Here is a 22,445-nt window from a genome sequence, read left to right as displayed (position 1 = left end):
AGCCCAAGCTCATACCATCAGGGAGTATATAGCTCTATTCAGCTGTCTATTTCAGAGTCTACTCTTAGCAAATTTATCTAAAAGTATCTAACCTATGTTCTTCAGTTTTCAGGTCTTTTTCATTATCCTTTACAAAGCAAACCAGAGTTGGGTCTTTGAAACTCTGTTTTGCTTCATGGATGTAAAGTAAAAATGAGCTTTGATACCAAGGGTGGAATTTACATTCTACTAAGTGAGTCCAGAGCAAAGAGCTTAATCGCCTAAGGGAGCTTCTATGCATTTTCTGTCTGAAAGCTTGTGGTCGAAAATAGCTTGGTAAATAGTGCACATATTATCAAGAAGAGAGACCCATGACCTTTGGGTTTAATAGAGTACTTATATTTTCATTTACTAATTTGATCTGCAAGATCATACAGAGTTGACCATCAGTGGATGTAAAATTTACTGGTAAATCCACAACAAAGATGCTCTAAATTCCACCTGTCTGCTGAGTATTCAACCTCAGAGATTTAATTCCCTCTAGGAGGCAAAGTCTACACCATCTCATAGATTCATGACACTGGGGACTGTCTTAGGAGGGACCAGAGATTGTTATTTAGAGTCAATAAGAAAACTTTGGTTAAAGCAATATTGTATTGTATATGTAAACTTTGTTAATACAGGAAATTATTAAAAAATGAATATATGCCCTAACCGGTTTGGCTCAATGGATAGAGCGTCGGCCTGCGGATTCAAGGGTCCCAGGTTCGATTCCGGCCAAGGGCATGTACCTTGGTTGCGGGCACATACCCAGTAGGGAGTGTGCAGGAGGCAGCTGATTGATGTTTCTCTCTCATCTATGTTTCTAACTCTCTATCCCTCTCCCCTCCTCTCTGTAAAAAAATCAATAAAATAAAATAAATGAATATAAACAACCACAATTTAACTTCATGCAAAAATTACTTTCTATTTGTAGGGCTATTTCCTTTTGGTCCTTTCCCTTATTTATACAAAAATTAGAACTATAACTGTCATGGTATATAGAGAATTGAGTCTCATTCCCAATAGTTATGTCCTATGAAGTTGATATGAACACCAGATTAGCAAACACTGAACCATTGCCTCCAGAGCCTCTGGTCACAACATTTTTGTTAACCCATCATACATTATCATTTTTATGTGCGATTCTGTGTAAAGACACCTTATTGATTCGTTAACATTGAACAAATGGCCAACAGCAAGGTAACTTATGCCTGAATGAAGCTTATGTAGCACACATATGATGTGAAGGTACATCGTAGCCTTCGCGTACTTAGGAACACTGGATAGCATTTCATCACTTGGCTCAGGGTCTTTTAAACATCAAAATCATCAACAAAAACACAAAAATGTGAGAAGACATATTTATGTGAGAGAGCTGAAACTAGAAGCCAACCTTGTCTGACTTCAGCCATGAACACGTGTATTAGTCTCTGCTCTGTCCTTCTGTGAACACCTCCAAAAGTGCCCTGAGTGTTGATTTCGGGATTACACATAAATCACAGAAAGTGGGTGAAACAGCAAAGGTGGAATCTGCAAAATATGAGGCTCAACTGTGTAAATACAGTTTTGCACACTGCTTGATTTTTTAACTTTTCATTATACTAGTAAATTTTCAATATTCGTTATAGTTTCTTCAAATATTTTGTAATGATTGGATTAATAAATTAATAAGTTTTGCTAAATATTCTTTACTCTCTTAATAGGTAAAAAGAGTTAAAAAGCAGATAAATCATTTTATTGGGTATAACCTCGAATTTTTGAAAATATCTGGGATCTTCCCAAACCCCTCCCTATTAAGGCTGAATTACATGATGGAAGCTGAAAATTGGTCCATGCCAAATAATTGAAAGATTTTAACCATTAGGATTGTCCAAATATGGAAATGTTTTCTCTATTGAGGCCCTAAGAAAGGAAGGTAGTAATGCACATTTCCCCCATAGAGGGTGCTATTTCCCACTTGCCTCCTTATCCTTTCTGTTTCCTTGTATTAATAGACTAGAGGCCCAATACACGAAATTCATGCATGTGCAGGGTCTCTAGGCCTGGCCAGTGATCGTGGCCGATCTGTGGGGTGACCGGTGGGGCCCACTGACATCTGTCTTGGCCGGCCTGGTGCCACCAGCTTGCTGGCCCTGGCCCCCACCACTGCTGCCGGTTGCCTCCTTCTGTGGGGTGACTGGCAGGGCGATTGGGGGGCCCCCACTGGCACCCTCCTTGGCTGGCCCGGGGCCTGTGGGCTGGGAACAGCTCCTGCATTGAGCGTCTGCCCCCTGGTGGTCAGTGTGTGTCATAGCGACCTGTCGTTCCACTGGTCTTTCAGCAGTTCAATCGATTTGCATATTAGGCTTTTATTATATAGGATGTGAGTTGTACTTGATGGAGTGATGTGTATATTGCTGTTTCTCACCAACTGTTCCTACTGTTCCTCACCAACTGTTTATATTGTTCACTGTTGAGACATAACTCTTTTAACTGATTTTATCTCTCTTAGGTGTTGGACTAAATGATGGACAGTGGCATTCCGTCTCCATATCTGCCAGGAGGAATCACCTGAGTGTGGTGGTGGATGGCCAGGTGGCCTCTACTGCTGCTTCCCTGGGGCCTGAGCAGGTTTATTCAGGTGGCACCTATTATTTTGGAGGTAAGAGAAGAGGTTGGGCTCATGGGCAGTTGAACCATATTTTCAGTTACTAGCCCCGTGTCTTGGTGATGTCATCATGTTTCACCTCATGTCAATGCTATGGAATAATGTCTCATTTTCTTTGAACATGGAAATGTTGAGTGGATCAAGATGACAAACTATGACCTAAAAATTTTCTTTGAGGTGAACTTACTTATATTTACAGTTTCTACAATGAGATTGATTGAAATTAGGCCACCCTCTTCAGTTCTTATTTTCTTTCTTGTAAGTTTTTTAAAAAAATAATATATTTTTATTGATTTTAGAGAGGAAGGGAGGGGGGAGAGAGAGATAGAAACATCAATAATGATGAGAGAGAATCATTTGAGCTGCTGCTTCTTGCACGCCCCCAACTGGGGATTGAGCGTGCAACCCAGTCATGTGTCCTTGACCGGAATCGAACCCGGGACCTCCTGATTCAGCCACTTGAGCCATGCTGGCCGGGCTTCAGTTCTTATTTTCAAACTTTGTTATATTTTCTTATATGTCTTTTTTCTGAAGTATTTTCCTGTTTGTTCCTCTTAGCATCTTCAGAGCATCCTTATTGCTTTTCTACTGCCCAGTACAGAAGGGCAATGTTATGCCAATGGACAAAATAATCTAGCTTAATTAGTTATAGAAACCTCTTCTCAATGCTAAGTAATAATGCAATAACTGATACGTTTGGTGAAATTTGAGCATTAGCCTTCAACGCCAGGCCATCTCTCTCAGAGAACAAATGAAGCATTTACTTATCCAGTGGATGTTTGATTCAACTAAAAACTTGGAAAGGAAAGCTTGGAAATGGAAATGCATCTTTAGCACTGAAAATTAAAATAAAATGTTATTTTCCATTAGAAAGATAAAGTTGTAAAACTATTAGGCTTATTTCTAACGTGACTCGAGGTGTGTTTTTTTTTCTTGTTGTTATTTTAAATTTTAATTGTTACTTCTGCCTAGAATCATTCTTGAATTTTATGGATAATATATATTTATTATATATAGATAAAATGCAAATTCCATTCTGAAAATTGACAGTAAGCATGAATCATTCATCTCATATTAAGAACAAACAAAACCCCTACATAATCTATTACTGTGAAAGGCAGCATACTGCCAACAATATTAAAAGATATAATTTCTTCCTTTAATAAAATTTGTATATTTCTGAACCAAGTTGTTAATAAAACCTGATGGGATATATGATTGATTGTCAAGTAATCCAGAGGAACATATTCCTTTAAGAAATCGTAAAATACATACACCAACTTAACCAAGAGCTTTTACTTCAAAGAAAAAGATTTAGAAGCACTAACAGAGATAAGGAGAAAAAAAACAAGCATATTATCAAATGTTGCAAAAAAAAAAGATAAAAGTAATAGGCTGGATGAAAGTGTAAATCAAGAAAATGGAATCATCATTCTTAAAGTATTTTACGTCCATGTTCAGATTTAACAATGCCTACCTATTTTTTTTGTAGAAGGTTTCTATTGTTTTTATTCATACCCATAATATTTTATAGTGAAATAGATCACATATGCTCTCAGATTGCTTTTGTTGTGATGTATATGATATACACCATTATAATTAAATAAACTTTGAATTTGTGAATAGTTCTAGATTTACTGAAAAGTTGCAAAGATGTACAAGGACTTCCCATATGCCCACACCCAGTTTCTTCTGTTGTTCACATCTTACATAATATATACAATTTAAAGGCTCCTGATTATTTTTTTTGAAAATAAACATTTACACACGCATTTTCCAGCTTAAGGAAGATAATATCACCAGCACCCATTTGTCCTTCCAGGATCATATCCCTTCATGTCTTGAATTTGGGTTATTCTTTCCCTCCTGATTTTTATGATTTGACACCTATTAAGATGTTTCTAACTTTTTGAAGAATGCACTGTGGAAGCTGCCATAGTAAAATTCTAACTTTGGCACTTTAAAAAGATCACCAATCTTAAGTTTACTTAGGTATCTCTGTTTACTCAGTCATCCTCTCAATCTGTTTTCTTCAGTACCAGAATATGTTTGACTCTAGCATGAAGTTCTAGTCACTAAATACACCCCCTGCCAACTCCAGGGCTCCCTGACATTTCCAGGGCTGGGAGCGAGGGCTTCTGCTGCCGTCCTCCTCCCCCAGCTTGGTGCCTCCAGGACTTGCTAGAGGCGGTCCATTCCTCTGGGAGCCCACTTAGGGCTTTGGGGATGGGAATTCTGGATGTGGACTGGACAGTGGGGAGAAGGGTCTGAGTAGGCACATCACCTTACTTGGTGAGGCCTCATGGGGCCATGAGCAGAAGCATGGTTGGATGAAGGCTACACGAGGTCCCCGAAAGTGCAGGACAGGCACGGGGCCCTAATTGCTTGATGGTACTGGCAATTGGGTGACCAGACCTCCCCAGGTTTAGCACTGAAAGCCGAGTCCTGGGAACACCCCCAGGGCAAACTGTGAGGGATGTTCACCCAGAAAACCTTCTGGTCTGTGTAGATGAGAGTTCCCTTTATCACTAGGCTGTCTTCCATAGGTGGAAGGTTTTTCTTAGGTAGTTAATTCTTCAGCCAGTTTATCTTCAAGTAAATAAATATCCCATGTTCTGACACACTTCCCATCAGTACTCCCTTGCTTGTCTTTAAATTCAATGGCAAGCTTACAATTCTCTTATCAGCAAATGGTCAACCTGGCTGCAGCACCCCACTGCGGAGGAGCAGTCTGCTCAGGGAGCCTGGGTGCATCTCCATTCTCTGTCGGTCTCAGAGCCACTGTCACTGTGAGAGAGGGGGTGGCTCCTGAACTTGTAGCACTCGATGTACACCATGCCAAACTCCTCTGTCTGCGTGTCATTTTTTACTCTTTTCTATTCCCCCCTCAAATAAATGCGTGTTTTTCAAAAAGTCAGGCTGCATCGTAGCCAGCTTTTATCATTTGTAAATGATCAATTTTAAATCTGGGTTCTCCTCATTAATTTCTGTATATTCTCCTATGCAATCTTTATGCTATTGACTAATCCACTGTATGGCACAAGCTAGAGATACCAAACTGTGTGCAGAATTCACACATTCCTGCTTGTGTAGATCAAACGTTATCCACCCACTGAACTGGCTGCATCACCAGGAAGTCAAACCTGACATCTCACTCTGGCACAGTGACATTCAGTGATAATTTATCTGTCACCCCTCCGAGGTGCTTTCACATGCTGACTGCCTCTACTAATGGATCCATCCATTAACTCAGCATTAAGTATTCCCCAGAAATCTTCATCGATTTGAACTTTCGTTTCAGACGGGTTCAGTGCTACACTTCTCTCTGCTGTTGCATTACATGAACTTGTGATACCTGTTATTCCAGAATAATGAGACGAACCTGCCTTGAACCTTTTTTTGTTCTTAGCATCTCTTGCTATTAAACACTGTCGCTAGGATTATAAAAGGCCTTTTGATAACAGGGTGTGCTTTCTGTAAAGTTCCATGACCTTCCCTTGTGACTGCAAGTTTCTTAGTTGTGTTTCCTACAGGCATCTTGCGTAATTTATTTTATCCTGAAATAGTTTGAAATGTGTCAGGAAACACCACCTGGAGAAAAGGAGATTAGCAGAGCTGTTTATATTCCTGGCATATTGTGGTTGCCCCAAATATTATTGAACTATTATCCTCTCCGTTTTTATTTTAACATCCTTAATTGCTTAATAAGTCATCGAGAAAACATATAGAGATACGGTATCCATATCCTACACCACAGAGGTAATTTAAACACTGCAGATATAGTGCTATGCACTATAAATTGATACTCAAAGAGCTTTCGTTACATTTTCTTCATCAATTAAATTTGAAACTTCACTGTCTCCATTGGTTAAAATACAACATTTCAAAGTGTCTGGTAACAGTTTTGAATATGAATCTGGCCTTGAATTGCCATATAAATGCATTTTGTTAGGAAAACAAAGCATTAAGGGTAAGTATCCTCAGTCACAGTATTTAATGATACTGTAAATTCCCAGGTAGAAAACTAACTTGGATTGTACCGAATTAGGAAGTTGCTGATTCATTTCTTATTCTTTGAAATTATAATAGTGGTTGACAACCATAACAGCAAAGAAAGACTAATGAAAGATGCATAAGTATAATGTATGTGTTCATACTCCATAAAATTATTTATTTCACTTGGGTAGACAAACACTTAGAACATTATTAAATTCCAGACAATAATGGTCAATATTATAGTTCTTTATTATTTAAATAATTAGTAACAGGTCTTAGATAAATGTTAGAAAAAGTCAATATAAAAGAACATTCTTTTATGAGGCAAAGAATAAATAAAATCCAATTGTGAAATGTTTTTGACATTAAGCCGTTATGATTTATTAAAATGCATGTATATTTGGTTCTTGTATGCATATTAAAATAAAGCATTTAATTATTTTATTTGCTATTTTATTTTAAGTTAATATAACTTCTTTTCCAAATAGGTAGCTTTAAGTGCAAAGGTATTTCACTATTATTGATGTATTTATCTTTTCTTTCTACAGTGCACATTTTCATCCTTTCCATTCTTTTTGTGTTTCAAAAGGCTAATTTCCAGGCTTTAAATTATATACAATTTAATACTGCTGACTAACGGGTTCTGGAGCTAATACATACATAATTTTAAAATTTGAATCAAGTCAGTATTCTTGCACATAATTATTATAACAGTAGTAATTTCCTATGAATCCTATGCTAATAAAAATAAATATATTGTATGAATTGAAATTTGTAAGTGAGATCAAACTAATGATAACTGCAATGGGCTTTTCTCCCTCTTTTAATAAAATAATCAAATGCCTGTTTTATTTTTTAATGATGTATTCTATGATACTGAATTTTTACTCATTTTGGTGTTTCTCGGTTTTACTTTGTTTTGTTTTTATCAGGTTGTCCGGACAACAGCTTTGGATCCAAATGTAAAAATCCCCTTGGTGGATTTCAGGGATGCATGAGACGCATTTCTATCAGCAACAAAGTCGTAGATCTGATTTCAGTTCAGCAGGGGACCCTGGGGAACTTCAGTGACCTTCAGATAGACTCCTGTGGAATCACAGACAGGTAAGACCATCTCACTCTTATTCTTATCTGTCCATTGTCAAATGTTTGGTGGCAGATTAAAATTTATATAGAAAACAAACATTTTGTTCTTTCCTCTTTTTCACCATCATCCTTTCCATGGGAAATAGATTATTATGTTAACTTTAGAAATAAGAAAAAATAAACTTTTAGTTTTATACTTCATATTTGTGATGATAAAATTTAGATAGAAAACGTGACCATGTTGTTTATAAAGACACAAGCTACCAGTTCACAAAAGATAATGTTGATGCTGCTATAATTTTAGGTGGCTATAAATGTATAAAATATATCATTAAACACAATAGCTTAGGTCTTAGGACACCCTAACAATTATTTTGATCGTCTGGTACCAAGAAATCGGAGACCTGTTTGGTCAGTTATCAACCTGCCTCTTGCTCCCTGATAGCTGAGGAGTGTTTTCACAGGCACAGAAATGGAAGTAGTTGCTATGCTTCTCATGTACCTTCAAAAAAACCATTACTATCTTCTCTGCAGGGAATCTGAGAAGGAACCTGCCCATGGGAGAGTCTGGAGCTGTAGTGTAGATCAAGGTGTAAGGCTAACCCAGTAGTTTCAGTAGGACTCCAGTACAGGGCATGGTGGTGCAAGATTTCGGAGTTAATTGCAGAGGACAAGCAACTTTTGAATGATGAGTGATAGTTAATAATTTTAAAGTATAAAGGCATGTTCAACCTTACCCAAAGAATCTTTTCAGTCAGGCTTTAATAGTAAGGCTGCTAACTCTAGTTATTGAATTCAATGGAATGTCATGACCATTACAGATTTAAAAGAATTAAACCATGTGAGAAACTTAGCCCCTATCCTACAGTAGGGTGTAGTATAAATTTTGAGTAAATTCTGAATTTTAAAAATAACTTTTTATTTGTACGAAACATTTTATCAACACAAACACTTATCTATTTCTATCTGACAGACCATTTAGTCTACCAGTGTCTATTGGTCCTGTTTTGAACACTATACATATTGTTATGTCTATAAAAATAATTTCAATCTTATTTAACAATGCATCAGAAGGGTACCATTTCTTTTCCATGAATACACGTTTAGTTATTTAACCCAGTTTGTAGATTAAAAAAGTCTTTCTATAATGAAAGGTGATATGTAAAGGGAAAATTTACACAATGAACCTCAATGGCTTGACTTGGGGGTTAAATGACAGTGAGCTTTTTCATAGTCACAACCACATCAGCTTTGGACCTTTAATCCCAGTTTTGAGGAGGGCATACAACAAGGCTCCCTGGATCTGCTCCCTGTAGGTGGGGCTCACCCACAGTCAGGGAGCCCCCACCTCTAATGGGTAACAGCCATCAGGGACCAGGGGGAGGTTTGGTCGCTCACCCATGAATGATAGTCCTGTTGACCGGCTCAGACTGCAGACAGTTGTTTGGGTACAAGCAGATCCATGCTTCTCCTGGGTGGTAGTTCCGGACCTGCCATTTACACCTGAACCCTACCTGCCTGGTTTCTGGAGGTCAGACTCAGGAACAGAGTACAATTGGAGAATATATGCTTTCAATATCACACCCTAAAAGGGCTTCAGAAATAGCAAACTATGCAGAGGTCTTGACTACACTTTTTTTTTTTTTAAGAAATACTTTAGGGTCAGGGGACCCCTAGCAATCTTAGAAAAATAGCAAAAATAAAAGTAACTTTTACATTTGTATACCTTTTAAATTCCCAAATGTATCATTCTCTTATACTCATAAGAAATATATGTATAACCATCCTTTAGTATCCATGGGAGGATTGGTTCCATTACCTCTGCAGGTACAAAATCTGCGGATACTCGAGTTCCTTATATACAATGGCATGGTGTTTGTATATAACCTATGCGATTCTCCCCTATGCTTTAAATCATCTCTGCATTACTTATAATAGCTAATACTATGTAAATGCTATGTACATAGCTGGTATATTGTATAATTTAGGATATGATGACAAGAAAGAAAGTCTGTACATGGTCAATACAGATGCAACCATCGTAGGCCTAACTACCTACCTAGTGCATGTCAGCAGCAAAGCAACTTCCCCCCCTGAATATTTTCCATCCCTGTTGGTTGAATCCACAGATGTAGAACTGTTAGATACAGAGGGCTGATTCTAGTAATTTATTTTGTTCTTATATGCTATACCTATTGACATAGCTTCCAAAGCATTATTAAGTAGAGTCTTTTAAAAATAAATCTGTATACTAGCTCTATGCTAAGCACTTAGCATGAATTACTATTTATTTATTTATTATTTTAGAAGTTTTATTGAAATAAGAAAGGGAGAAACTGGAAAGGAATATGGGAGAAAGAAAGGTAATTTAGCAAAGTGTCAGAAATATTTTCCAGAATCTTTCAAATAGGCATCTAGATTCTAAGTCTTTAACTATCTCTGAGGAGCAGTCGAGATGAGAAATAAGAATAAATGTTTGGAAACAATGAATGCAAGACATGATTATTTTTTTAAAATTGTAAAATACAAGGTGTAATGAAGTCAATAAAATCATTCATATCCTCATTGCCAGCCATTCATTGTTATACAACTATTTTACATAATTACCTTCACGTACACACACAATAAAAAACAAAATGCAGGATAAAAAAGCTATTCCTATTCCAGTAATTGTTTATATATTAATATGTATTCATTTATCAAAATGCATCTACAATTACTTGAAAGAGTATTATATATATCTGTGAGTATTTTATTCAATTCACAGCTAAGTCTCAATGATTTTATCAATTTATATGTGTTTAACGTAACTTCTCCCTGAATTAGTATTTAAACTTGTATGTGTGTGAATGTCTGTGTGTAAAGAAGGTGTGTGTACATAAAGGGTATGGGAATGTGTATGGGAATGACCTTATAACAGTGTGTGAGCGTGTATGGATGGTGTGGACCTGTGTGAATGTGTGCTTGTGTGTGTGCATGTGTATGCGTTAATGTGTGAAGATTGTGTGGGTATTTGTGTAAGGATATAAGAAGCTTTTGGGCATGCCAGTGACTTTATGAATGTGTATGTATGTGTGAGACTGTGCAGTAACTATGTTCTAAAATTAATTTTAAATTAATATGTATTTAAATTAATCCTCATAAAAACCCTAAGAACTTGTCCTTAATTGTATTTATTTCTTCCAAATATCTGCACAGATGCTCAGAGAGGTAGGCTAAGATGGCATGGCTGGGAGGCAGAGCCCAGCATCAACTCTGAGCCTTCTGGTTCTGGGAAAGTCCCTCTGAACTGTCTACCTGCCAGGCCGTACACCCGCCTCGGTGCACATTAACATGCATTGTGGTTAATGTGTAGTTGATGTATAATAAATGCAAAATTTCATGGTGTAATAAATTGCAATGAAAAACAAACAGAAACATTAAAATATATTTAACAATCGGAGAGGAATTAAAACAATGTTGCTTTTTTTTACTGTAACTAAGTTGGATCAAATCTATGCATAATGCTGTACATACATTTATATATGTGCTCATGCTCATATTATGCATTCTGTACACACATGTGCTCATCACACACATATCCCAAAGCTCCCTACCATGCACAACCCTTATGTCCACATGCTCCTTATACATACATTCACATACCTCCTCACACATTAACTCATACACACACACTCATATACAAGTACACTATCTCTTGCACACACAATCTTTACACACTCACTTATAAACTCATAAGATCATTCCCACACTTACTACACGCACACATTTTCCTTATACACACACATAAACACACCCACACTTGTCCACAAACCCTCCCCTTGTCCGCTGTGGAAATGCAGGGGAGGTGGCCCTACGCCCAGAGAATCTGGGTGGGGATGATCGAGGGGAGAGGGCAGAACTGCAGAGGGAGCTGCATCCATGTCCCCATGACCATGTCCCCATGTCTTGGCAGAAACCCAAGTGGCCTGGGACAGTGGGTGACAGTGGTTAGGGAATAAATACTAACTAAATCGCTTGGACCTAAAGCACTTATTAAACAAAAGAATTAGGTATATTTTGACATCATCTTTTTAAGAATATCTACTGATTGAGGAAGGCCACCATTGACTTCAGGTGGTTACCATTATCGTAGGACCCATAGGCATCTATCTATTCAATTTTCCTAAATGTGATCATATTATATAGATTTTTACTCCAGTATCCTTATTTCTAGCCATGTTTTACATTGTATCAAAATGTTTTGAAATTTTTTTGGAATAGACAGGGAATCAGGTTAAACCAAAACTGTACACATCACTTCAGTTTGGGGAATGTTGATGTATGTACATAGTTTGTTCAAGTTCACCAGCAAGGCAGGTAATGATGGAAAAGGCTAAGGAAAACACTAAAGAAAATGGGTTCATGGGTTGTTTTACTTTGTACTGGAATGATTGGTGAAGAGAAAAGTGTGCAACACAATTGTTTAGAACTTTTACTGAGAAACAGTACTTCACTAAACAATGTGATTTCCTATAGATTACAGCTAATAGTCAAACAGAACTACTATACTATATGATGAATTGAAATAAAATCCACAATCCAGTGTTTCACTTTGTAGTTAAAAAATGTGAAAAGTAGCGTCTGACTAACAATCACGGAATATGGATCTGAATCTTTTTGTAGCAGATCAGTTAGAAATAACACATGCATGACAATAATTAAAGATTCATACTTTAGAAATTTAGCTTGGCAGCTTATGTCTGCCCCCCTTTAAAATACGGTTTGAGGTCTGTTAAGGAATAGATTGCTTTGTCCTCTTCTGATGACCAGATAGGATTGTTATTGTTTTAATTTTCAAAAATGTTCCTCTTCTGGGTTGTTACTGATTTGAAATGCTTCAGGTATTAAATACATAGCAAAACATTCTTTGAATGGATTCCCGTGACTCTATAAAAATGCTGAAATATATGTAAACTTAATTGGCAGGGAAAAATACTCATATATTTTTGAATTTTTAGCAGACAGGTTGTAAAATAACATGAATGTTATGATTATACACACATATACATACACATAAATAATGCATATATACACACAAACACATAAACATGTATGTTTACAGTGGTAATTTTTATGCATTGAGATTGTAAATGATATTTCTTTTCTAGTGTTTCCTGAATTGTTTGATTTCTATGCAGTGGACATCTACTTTTTATCAAGAATAATCAATAATGTTATTTTCAGTTAAAGTTGGAAAAATCCTATAAGCAAAACTTGAAGTTTGCATCCTCAGTTTTAATAAAGGAGATGGCAGAAAGGCCATCCTAAATACATTCTTGGCAGGTTTTGTGGTTAATTTATTTTTTAAATCTGGCATGAATGAGAACATTTAAAGCCTTGGACACAATGTATCATTCAGTAATTTTTTTCCCCACTGTATCCTAAGCCAAAAGATATACCTACTACTTTCACTTAAAAAGCATTTTGGGTCCAAACAACTTTATTAGTGTTTCTGTCCTAACAAGTTATTAACTCTTTGAAAAAGTCACTTATATACATATATATATTTTTTAATATTTTTCTTTTTAATTAAAAATGTTTAATTGAAAACAATGGATTACTTGGTAATTGCATGTATTTACTGTTGGGTACTGTACAGCTTTTCAAAGCCTGGGATCAGATCAGACACTGCCGCTCTCATGCCTTGTTCACTATTGATTTCACGTGATTCTTATTTTTTATCAACTACTAAAGGTTCAGCTTCTCAAAGAGAGGGTGTCATTAAAGGAATGTCATTAGTATCTAATATTGAAAGTGAAATGCCTCGAGCAGTAAGTCATGGGGTATTGGATAGATGCTGAGTGCGCCTGTCTTTCCCTTTTTAAAAAAAAATATTGTTGAAAGTATTACCTGTCCCCTTTTTCCCCCATTGACCTCTCCCATCCCGCCCCCAATCCCCACCCCAGGCCTTCACCACCCTTTTGTCTGTGTCTATGGGTTATGCATATATGCATACAAGGTCTTTGGTTGATCTCTTCCCCCCTGCCCACCCTCCCCCACCTTCCCTCTGTGGTTTGACAGTCTGTTCAATGCTTCTATGTATGCCTGTCTTTCTCTTAAACATTTAAATATCCTGGGAGCCCCTGACACAGTGTTTGGAATCTGTCTATACCCATGGCTGGGAAACTGCGGCTCACGAGCCACATGCGGCTCTTTGGCCCCCTGAGTGTGGCTCTTCCTAAGCCTTAGGAGTACCCTAATTAAGTTAATAACAATGTACATACCTATATAGTTTAAGTTTAAAAAATTTGGCTCTCAAAAGAAATTTCAATCGTTGTACTGTTGATATTTGGCTCTGTTGACTAATGAGTTTGCCGACTACTGGTCTATACCATATACCTTCCACATTCCCGAATGTAGACACAAGTGAATAAAGATGTCCTTCCCTCCTACTTCCTTCTCTCTTTTCTTTATTTTCTCTTCCGTCACATAATCAGTGTAGTAAATCAGTATGATTAAATGTTATTTTATGTAAGCTGTTGATATTTCTGGCAACATATTGAATTGGTTATAATGTTACTTAGGCAAAGAGAAAGGGCTCGATAGAATAAGACATGTTGAAAAGTAAGCAGCCACAACTGCCCGAGAATTGGTTGAAATTTGATGAATTCATTGACCTAAGGTTGAGTTCTGGGATTAACGTGCTTTAATGACAGACGGAGTAACCATTAGTCATGTTAAATTTACTCTTCATGTTATGGTTGACATTCTCCTTTCACAGGACCATGGACATGTGATCAGTGTTCTGTATCTCAGAGTGAAAAATAGTGTCTATGTCTGCACTTCTTTTAGGTGTTTGCCCAACTACTGTGAACACGGTGGGGAGTGCTCCCAATCCTGGAACACCTTTCATTGCAACTGTGCCAACACGGGTTACACAGGAGCCACCTGCCACAACTGTAAGCCAGACACCTCTTCTTCTTGCCTCTGTTCTGACTTCCTCGTTCCATCTCCCTTTTCATTGCTGTGTGAATATATGCCCATGTATGTGCAACTGTGTATTGGAAGGCACACACCCAGGTCTTAGCATCCAGTTGATTTCTTGTTGTCCCAAATCATTTAATTCTGATTGCCACCTTAGTAAGTAGGTACCATTATTATCCCCAATTTACTCCTGAGGTGACAGAGAGAGATTAATCATCTTACCTGAGGCATCTTAAAGAGTTTGAACCACAGCGTGGATGTGAACGCCTGCCTGGGATCACAACCAATACTCTTCCTGTATCATAAGCCATGCATTTGTTCTGATGAAATGTTTGTGTGTGTTGTAAGACTGATGCCATTCTGTCATCCAGTTTTTTGATTCATATGATGAGGAGACCCAAGGGCATTATTCACAGTCACCAGCCTCACCCATCTTGGTCTCTTCACTGGGCACTATTTTGGACTCTGGCCAGAGTTGAGATCGGAAGCCTGGGCTTTCAGCCCTGGGGGCTCTGCAAGGGGCTGCTCAGAGGTCATGCTCAGGGTTGCAGCCGGGTCGTTCCTGGGCATCACCTTACCGAGGCTTTCTCAGATCTAAGATCATGAAGAATGCTTGCTGTCCCTGAAGTCACATCTCACTGTAACCAGAGGCCAAAATTCTTGACCCAACTCACCCAGCTAGTGAAGGGACAGTCTGTGTTAATTTCCATATCCTCCATCATCCCATGGTAGTAACTAACTCAACACAGAAAGTCAAGTGAATGTATTTTGATGGACTCATTATTTGTCTTTAATTATTATCAGTGACTATTATTTTTATTTTTATTGATTTCAAAGAGGGAGAGAGAGAAACATCAACGATGAGAGAATCATTGATCAGCTGCCTTTTACACACCTCCTATTGGGGATCAAGCTTACAACCCAGGCATGTGCCCTGACCGGGAATAGAACCGTGACCTTCTGCTTCATAGGTTGACACTCAACCACTGAGTCATTCCAGCCAGGCATCAGTGACTGCATTTAAATATAAACCCAAACAGCTCTGAGGATAAAAGCCAGATGATAAATAAATAAGATATTTTCATCTGTGGCCCACAATTTGACCCAATTATTGAGTTATTAGGTTCTTGAGCAAATAGTCTAAATGAAGGTTTGTTTTTTTAGTGTTTTTTGTTTTGTTTTGTTTTTTGCCAATAACCATTCTGAGAAATGGGGCCAGGATGACAAGTTGTTTACTGGTTATTGTGAAGCCATCACTGTCTTTAGCATGAGTAGAAGGAGAGGAAGGAATAGAGTCTTAAAAGTTCTTCTTAGAAAATATGACTGGAAAGCAATCCATGCTTCTATTTTCGTCTGTGTAATACATAATAGGAAAAAATAAAACCATCAGACTGTGGAGGAATGAAGAAGTAATTTTGCATGATTATCTGAAATTTTGTAACACTGAGCAAATTAGTTACATTATTTCATATTGTCTAAAACTCATTAACATAATTTCCAAAAATTTAGAATAGATCAGGGAAGGACATTCAGGGGATGATTTATTTCTCATTTCACAGACTAAGAAGCTTGATGGAAATTATCAGTACATTTGGCCAAGTGTTGAGTGAGATTGTACGATATATACAGGTGTTAATATCAAACCTTGTACAAGGAAACTATATAATTGTATAATGAAAAACATCCTATTATGAATCAAAATACATTGCATCCACTTGGGGACATATTTCATATAAATATTTCTTCTGCTTTGAATTTTAATTATCTTGATTTCTCATTACAGAGTATTATAGAAAGTTTATTTTGTAAATTATTAAACTATTGTTGAAGAGCTGTATAAATCATATTTGTTTTATAAAATAGGATTTTATTTATAGGTAATTTTCTGCGAGAAAGGAGAATACTTACAACATTATTTGAAACTTTTCTATTGCTGTGGCTATCAGCAGATGATTTAAGGAGATTACACTATTGTACTTCAGATATTAGGTTATTATGGACGTTGAAAGATCTATTTGGATGGATGTCTAAAATTATACTTATAAGTGTCTTAACATTTAAAACAACTACTTTCTCTTTTGTGCTCTACCTAATATAAAAATAAACTGAATTTTCATTTTGACTGAGTATTCTCATATTCCTTTAGTGATAAAAAAGTCATAAAATTCAGCCTCATTCTCCTTTTATTCTATCTAACCTGCTTTCATCCATACCAGTTCTTTTAAAAAAGAATGAATTTTGTTTTAAAGTATGTTTTACCTTTTCTTCGGGTCAGTAATATACTTATCATTCTATTCCATTTATGATGATCCATCTTTTTACAGCTATCTATGAGCAGTCATGTGAAGCCTATAAGCACAGAGGAAATACTTCAGGGTTTTACTATATAGACTCAGATGGAAGTGGTCCCTTAGAACCATTTCTTCTCTATTGCAATATGACTGGTGAGTTAATCAGCTTTCATTTAATGGTAATATTTGCATGAATGCTTTACACATAAAATTAAAATGAAGCAAGTAGAAAGTTGACCTAATTTGCAATTTGATTAAAATGTATGTTGTTCAGTAGAACTAACATAAATCTTTAAAAATAGTTTAATAATAGTGATGTAAAATGTTGTCATTATTTTCTGTGTATGTGGTGTGTGTATAGAACATCTAATAATAAATGTATTTCGTTAAGTCCCCAAACAAAAAGGATAGTCTTTATTCTCTAAGAAATTGAAGCATGTACAAGCCTTGAAAAATATTTACGTTTTTAATGTAGGTAAACATGAAGTTTATTCTTGAATTCCTTACTTACACATCTTATAAAATAAAAGCGTAATATGCAAATTGACTGAACTGGAATGACTGGTTGCTATGATGTGCACTGGCCACTAGGGGGCAGACACTCAACGTAGGAGCTGCTCCCTGGTGGTCAGTGCATGCCTACAGGAGGAGCACTGCTCAGCCAGAAGCTGGGCTCACAGCTGGAGAGTGCAGAGGCAGTGGCAGTAGCCTCTCCCGCCTCCACTGTAGGTGGGTGGCAAGGAGCAAGGGGTTCCAGACTGGGAGAGCCCCGGACTGTGAGAGGGATTCTGACTGATGACTTAGGTCCGACCTCCAGGGGGATTGGGCCTAAGCCGGCAGGCGGACATCCCCCAAGGGGTCCCAGACTGTGAGAGGGCGCAGGCCGGACTGAGGGGACCCCCACTCCCCCCCAGTGCACAAATCTCATGCACTGGGCCTCTAGCACTTAAATAAGAATGAATAGTCACGGAAATATATTTGATTAAATTCAACATCTGTTCATGATAAAAAAAAGAAAATAAATTACCAATAGAAGGAAATGGCCTTAAGTTGTTAAAGACTCCCCACAAAAATCCCAAAATATATAACACAGTTTATGGTGAAATACTGAAAGCTTTACCCTGTTACCAGTATTCACACAAGGATGTCTGCTGTTATCACTGTTTTTCATGGTATCGGAGGTCCTAGTCAGTGCAGCAAAGCAGGAAAAATAAATGAAAGAAGTGAGTACTGGAAAGGAAGAGCTATGATTCACATTATTTGTAGATGACCAGATTATGTATTAAGACTAGTCTAAATAATCTACAGGTAAACTACTAAAATTTAGGATGATTATTGGATACCAGTAATATAAAAATTAATTGACTTCTGCACACCAGCAATAAGCAATTAGAAAATGAAATTTTAGATTTATTTTTAATAGCATAAAAATCTTGAATACATGGTAATAAATCTAATGAAAGATGTGCAAGGCTTCTACATAGATAAGTATGAAATGATCTTGAGATCAACTAAGATCCTAAATAAACGGAGAAATATATATAAAATTTTCATTGATTAGAAAACTCAATATGGTATAAATATCAATTTTTCCCAAGTAGTCATTGATTCTGTGCAAACCTACATTAAAATTCCAGCAGGCTGTTTGTTTGCTGGTTCTATAAGTGTTTAGGTGAAAATGAGCAAGCAGTTTCTAAAATGTATCAACAGATTTGAGGGAAATAGAGGATTCAAATTAATTTTGAAGAATAAAGTTGAAGAACTCAACTGCCAGATATGAAGACATTATACTGACAGGCTAAATAAGGCAGTGTGTGATTGGCACAGGGATTAGCAGCCAAATGGAAGGGATCAAGATTCCTTTACAACCAGTGGTGCTGGGGAAATTGTGTCTAAAGTTTTAAAAAGAATCTTGATTCCTTCATCATCAAACACAAAGGAATGGATTCTAGATGAAGTGGGCTCTCCAGTATAGTAGCCATTAGTAAACAAGTGCCTATTTAGATTCAGACTTAATTAAAATCAATAAAACTAAATGAATTGAAATAAATTTTACAAATTTAAATCAATTCATTAAATTAAGATCACATTAAATGTCAGTTCCTCTGTCTCACTGCTCACATTTTAACTCTTCAATAGCCACCTACTTCAACATTTCAGAAAATTTCCTATGGATAATGCTGTGTCAGGAAGTCAGAGTTTTGTGGCGCAGGACAACAGAAAAAGGCGATGTGAAATGGAAGGGTTTGGAAAGGTGGATTGACTCCTTAAACCAGGCAGTGAATATCGGGAGTAAGAGTCTTTCAGGCGGTGGAAAGAGCAACTGCTGAGTCCTGAGAGGGGTGATGTTACCAGACGTGCTCAGAAACCAGCGAGTCCCACGTGGCTGGACTCTGGCATGTAACCGAGTGGTTGAGGAGGAGAGTAGAAGAACCAGCTTGGGTGGGGCAGGAGGCGAAGAATCATGGGGTCCAGACAATTTTGTAAGGTCTCTGGTCTTACTCTGAATGAGATGAGAAATTGGAGGGTTTTAAGCAATGGTGGATGAAATCTGATTTCCTTTAATAGGATTATAATTGCTCCTATGTTGGGAAATGCCTCTTCAGGAGCAGGGGTGGAAAGAAGTATATATGCGCCATGGGTTACACACATACTATAAAATATATACAGGTGTTGTCAAAACCCCTATTTCTTTCTATATCAGTCAATATCTGTCTGTCTATCTATCAAAAGAGTTAGGAAACCTGTTTGGAGATAGTTCAAGAAATGCAGGAACACAGGCGAGAGCAGGTGATGGAGGCTTGCGCTGGATAACAATGAGGCAGATGAGGGAGGAGGTTCCATTTTCTCTTCGTACGTGTGAAGTGTGGGAACAGAAAAGAAGCAAAAAACAACACCACATTTGAGTTGCCGTAATTTGGGATGTGGTCAGAAAAAGTTTAAGGGGAAACTCGGGAGCTCAGTGCCACACATTTGAGTTTGAGATTCTGTCACACGTTCAGATGAGACACAGACAGAGAAAGCCATTGAGCATGGGGGCCACAGCTCCTTTGTATTAATGTGTGGTTCTAAAAACTGCAGATGGAGGTAAACCTGGGAAACAGATTTGGGGGGACATTACTCTAGAATGTGTCTAGAGATATTTTTCATATAATGCAAACAGGTGGCATCTATTTACTCAGACAAACACTGGAGACACTGTCTGTTGTGCCCCATTCTGGCTGCTCTAACAAAGTTCCAGACTGGGTAGCCTATCTATATGTATAAAAGGCTAATATGCAAAGTGTCCCCTCAGGAGTTCGACCGGGAGACCGGGAGTGTGATTGCTTGCTATGATGTGCGCTGACCACCGGGAGGCAGCGTAGAATGAAGGAAGGCCCCGATTGGCCCTGATCAACCGCCAGGCCTAGGGACCCTACCTGTTAACAAATTTCATGCACCGGGCCTCTAATAAACAACAGAAATTTATTTCTCACAGTTTTGAAGACTAGAGAGTTCAAGGTTATGGTGACAGAATAGTCAGGTGAGGGTCCTCCACTGGTAGCTCACTTCTTAATACCTTTAACCATTACAACCTAAAAAAAATACAGACAATCTCTTTTGTATGGACACTTCCCTAAACTATGTTAAAGACTGAAAATTCTTTCCTTAGCTTGGGTTGGTGAACACAACACAGCATATAGATGATATGTTGTGGAATTGTGCACCTGAAACCTGTATCATTTTGTTAACCAGTGTCAACCCAATAAATTCAATTAAAAAAAAGAAAATTCTTTCCAAACAGAGTATTCTAACTATAATTTTAAAATGATTGGCCAGGCCAATAGGAATCCAAGTGTCTGACACTATAGAAATATAGGGGTCCTTTTTCGCTCCACTAAAGCCGCTGCTTTATCTAAAATGAAATAGTTTTATATTCAAGAAGTTCCTCATCAAACATTGCATGCGGACAGGTGTTTCAGTGGGGGAAAAATGATGAGGGCTAGAGCAGTGGCTTACACTTTTGTGAAAATGACAATTGGGTGGCTTGCAGTCACCCTTGCCCTCTGCACAGCTACCGAGCCTCCTGGCTTTAGTTTCACTGAGTCAGGAAGTTTAGACCAAGGCCTGGGTCGCTGCTTCATTAACAAGCTCCCCAGGTGATTGTGAGAGACGGGCGCCTAAGACCCTCCAGTGAGGGCTGGATGGTATAGTACACATAAACACATTATTTTTCCTTCAGGGATTTCCATCACAAAGGCTTTCTTAATAGCCAGGAGAGTTAATAACAACTGATGATTCAGATGCAGCCTAGCTGACACCGTTTTACTCCGGTGTGTTTTCCTGCCTCCTCGCCCGCTTCCTGGGCGCAGCGCTTTCTACCTGCTCTCGTGGTCCACATCGCATCCATCACCCTCAGTCATTAGTGTAAAGGAACACGCGCTCTGCAACTGTGTTGCTTAAACAGCATGTTTTCCCTCCACACTGTTATCACGCTAAAAAATAGCAGCCAGCCCAAGATAAATCAAGCTCTTAATTATTCAGTTGCTTTACATACAATTTATATTATTGGAACTCTCCTCAGGGAGAGACACCAGTAGACCCAAACTGCCTTTCCAATTTTTTTTAGTGTATTTATTAAAGTTAATAGATTTTCTGCCTATTTCAGTTCCTCTTCTGACTCATTTCTCTGTGTCTCCTTAGCTGAATGACTCTCTTTGCAGTGGGTAAAGGATACTTAAAAAAATAAGTAAATAAAACCATGGCTCTTAGACATAAAAATAAAAGCTAAAAAACACATTTTAAAGATTTTGTATAACACATTACCAATGAGGAAACTGGTAAGATGTTACAGCCATTTAAAACGGGAACTCCAAAGAACAGACACGCATGTACATACCAGCAATAGTGAAATGAATGTGCAAATAGAGACAAAACTGGCTTCTGCCGCCGTGGAGGGGGGCAGCCATCGGAACATCTCCACCAGGTAGAGTTTCCTTGTCTGTAGACAGGAACTATGTATGAGGAAACTTGCTTTCTAAGAAAAATAATCTGAATGCCTGGGTTGGAGGATAATTAAATGTTACTATGGCATGGAAGTTAGAGATAGTGAATTTCTCTGGAGAGTTTTCAAGGCTTCTCTCCCCCAGCAGCATTTGCTTACATTCTGAGAGTGATACAAACACATGGACTTGGGCCCCTCCCCTTCCTCACTTTATGGAGCAGAGAAGAGGTGCCAGCCATCCTCTGAGCTTCACGTCTCAGAATTTTGGGGTTCCTCTCTTGTGCAACTTTAACACATGCAGGGGCATCTGACACTATTGTGTGGGCTCATGGAAAATGGGGGTGTCAAGAATGGATGCTGCTAAGGCTTTGCAAGCAAAAGGTCCCGGATCCAGAGAACTCCTGTGCCTGTTAGTATATATCTATGTCTTTATCACCGTTAACTAAATCCATAT

The 22,445-nt window shown here is 37.9% G+C and overlaps 1 protein-coding gene across 1 annotated transcript in view; it reads left to right on the top strand.

The window, feature by feature from the left end:
* CNTNAP4 (contactin associated protein family member 4) overlaps nucleotides 1-22,445 on the top strand; it is a 245,985-nt gene that overhangs the window by 164,704 nt on the left and 58,836 nt on the right. Inside the window, exons 9-12 of the mRNA XM_036346911.1 lie at nucleotides 2,513-2,662; nucleotides 7,597-7,768; nucleotides 14,585-14,691; nucleotides 17,041-17,160. Coding sequence (XP_036202804.1) covers nucleotides 2,513-2,662; nucleotides 7,597-7,768; nucleotides 14,585-14,691; nucleotides 17,041-17,160 — 549 coding nt within the window. The remainder of the gene's footprint in view (nucleotides 1-2,512; nucleotides 2,663-7,596; nucleotides 7,769-14,584; nucleotides 14,692-17,040; nucleotides 17,161-22,445) is intronic.

The sequence above is a fragment of the Myotis myotis genome, unplaced genomic scaffold, assembly GCF_014108235.1.
Source record: "Myotis myotis isolate mMyoMyo1 unplaced genomic scaffold, mMyoMyo1.p scaffold_m19_p_19, whole genome shotgun sequence".
Lineage (NCBI taxonomy): Eukaryota > Metazoa > Chordata > Mammalia > Chiroptera > Vespertilionidae > Myotis > Myotis myotis.
This window is presented reverse-complemented; position numbering and strand designations above follow the sequence as displayed.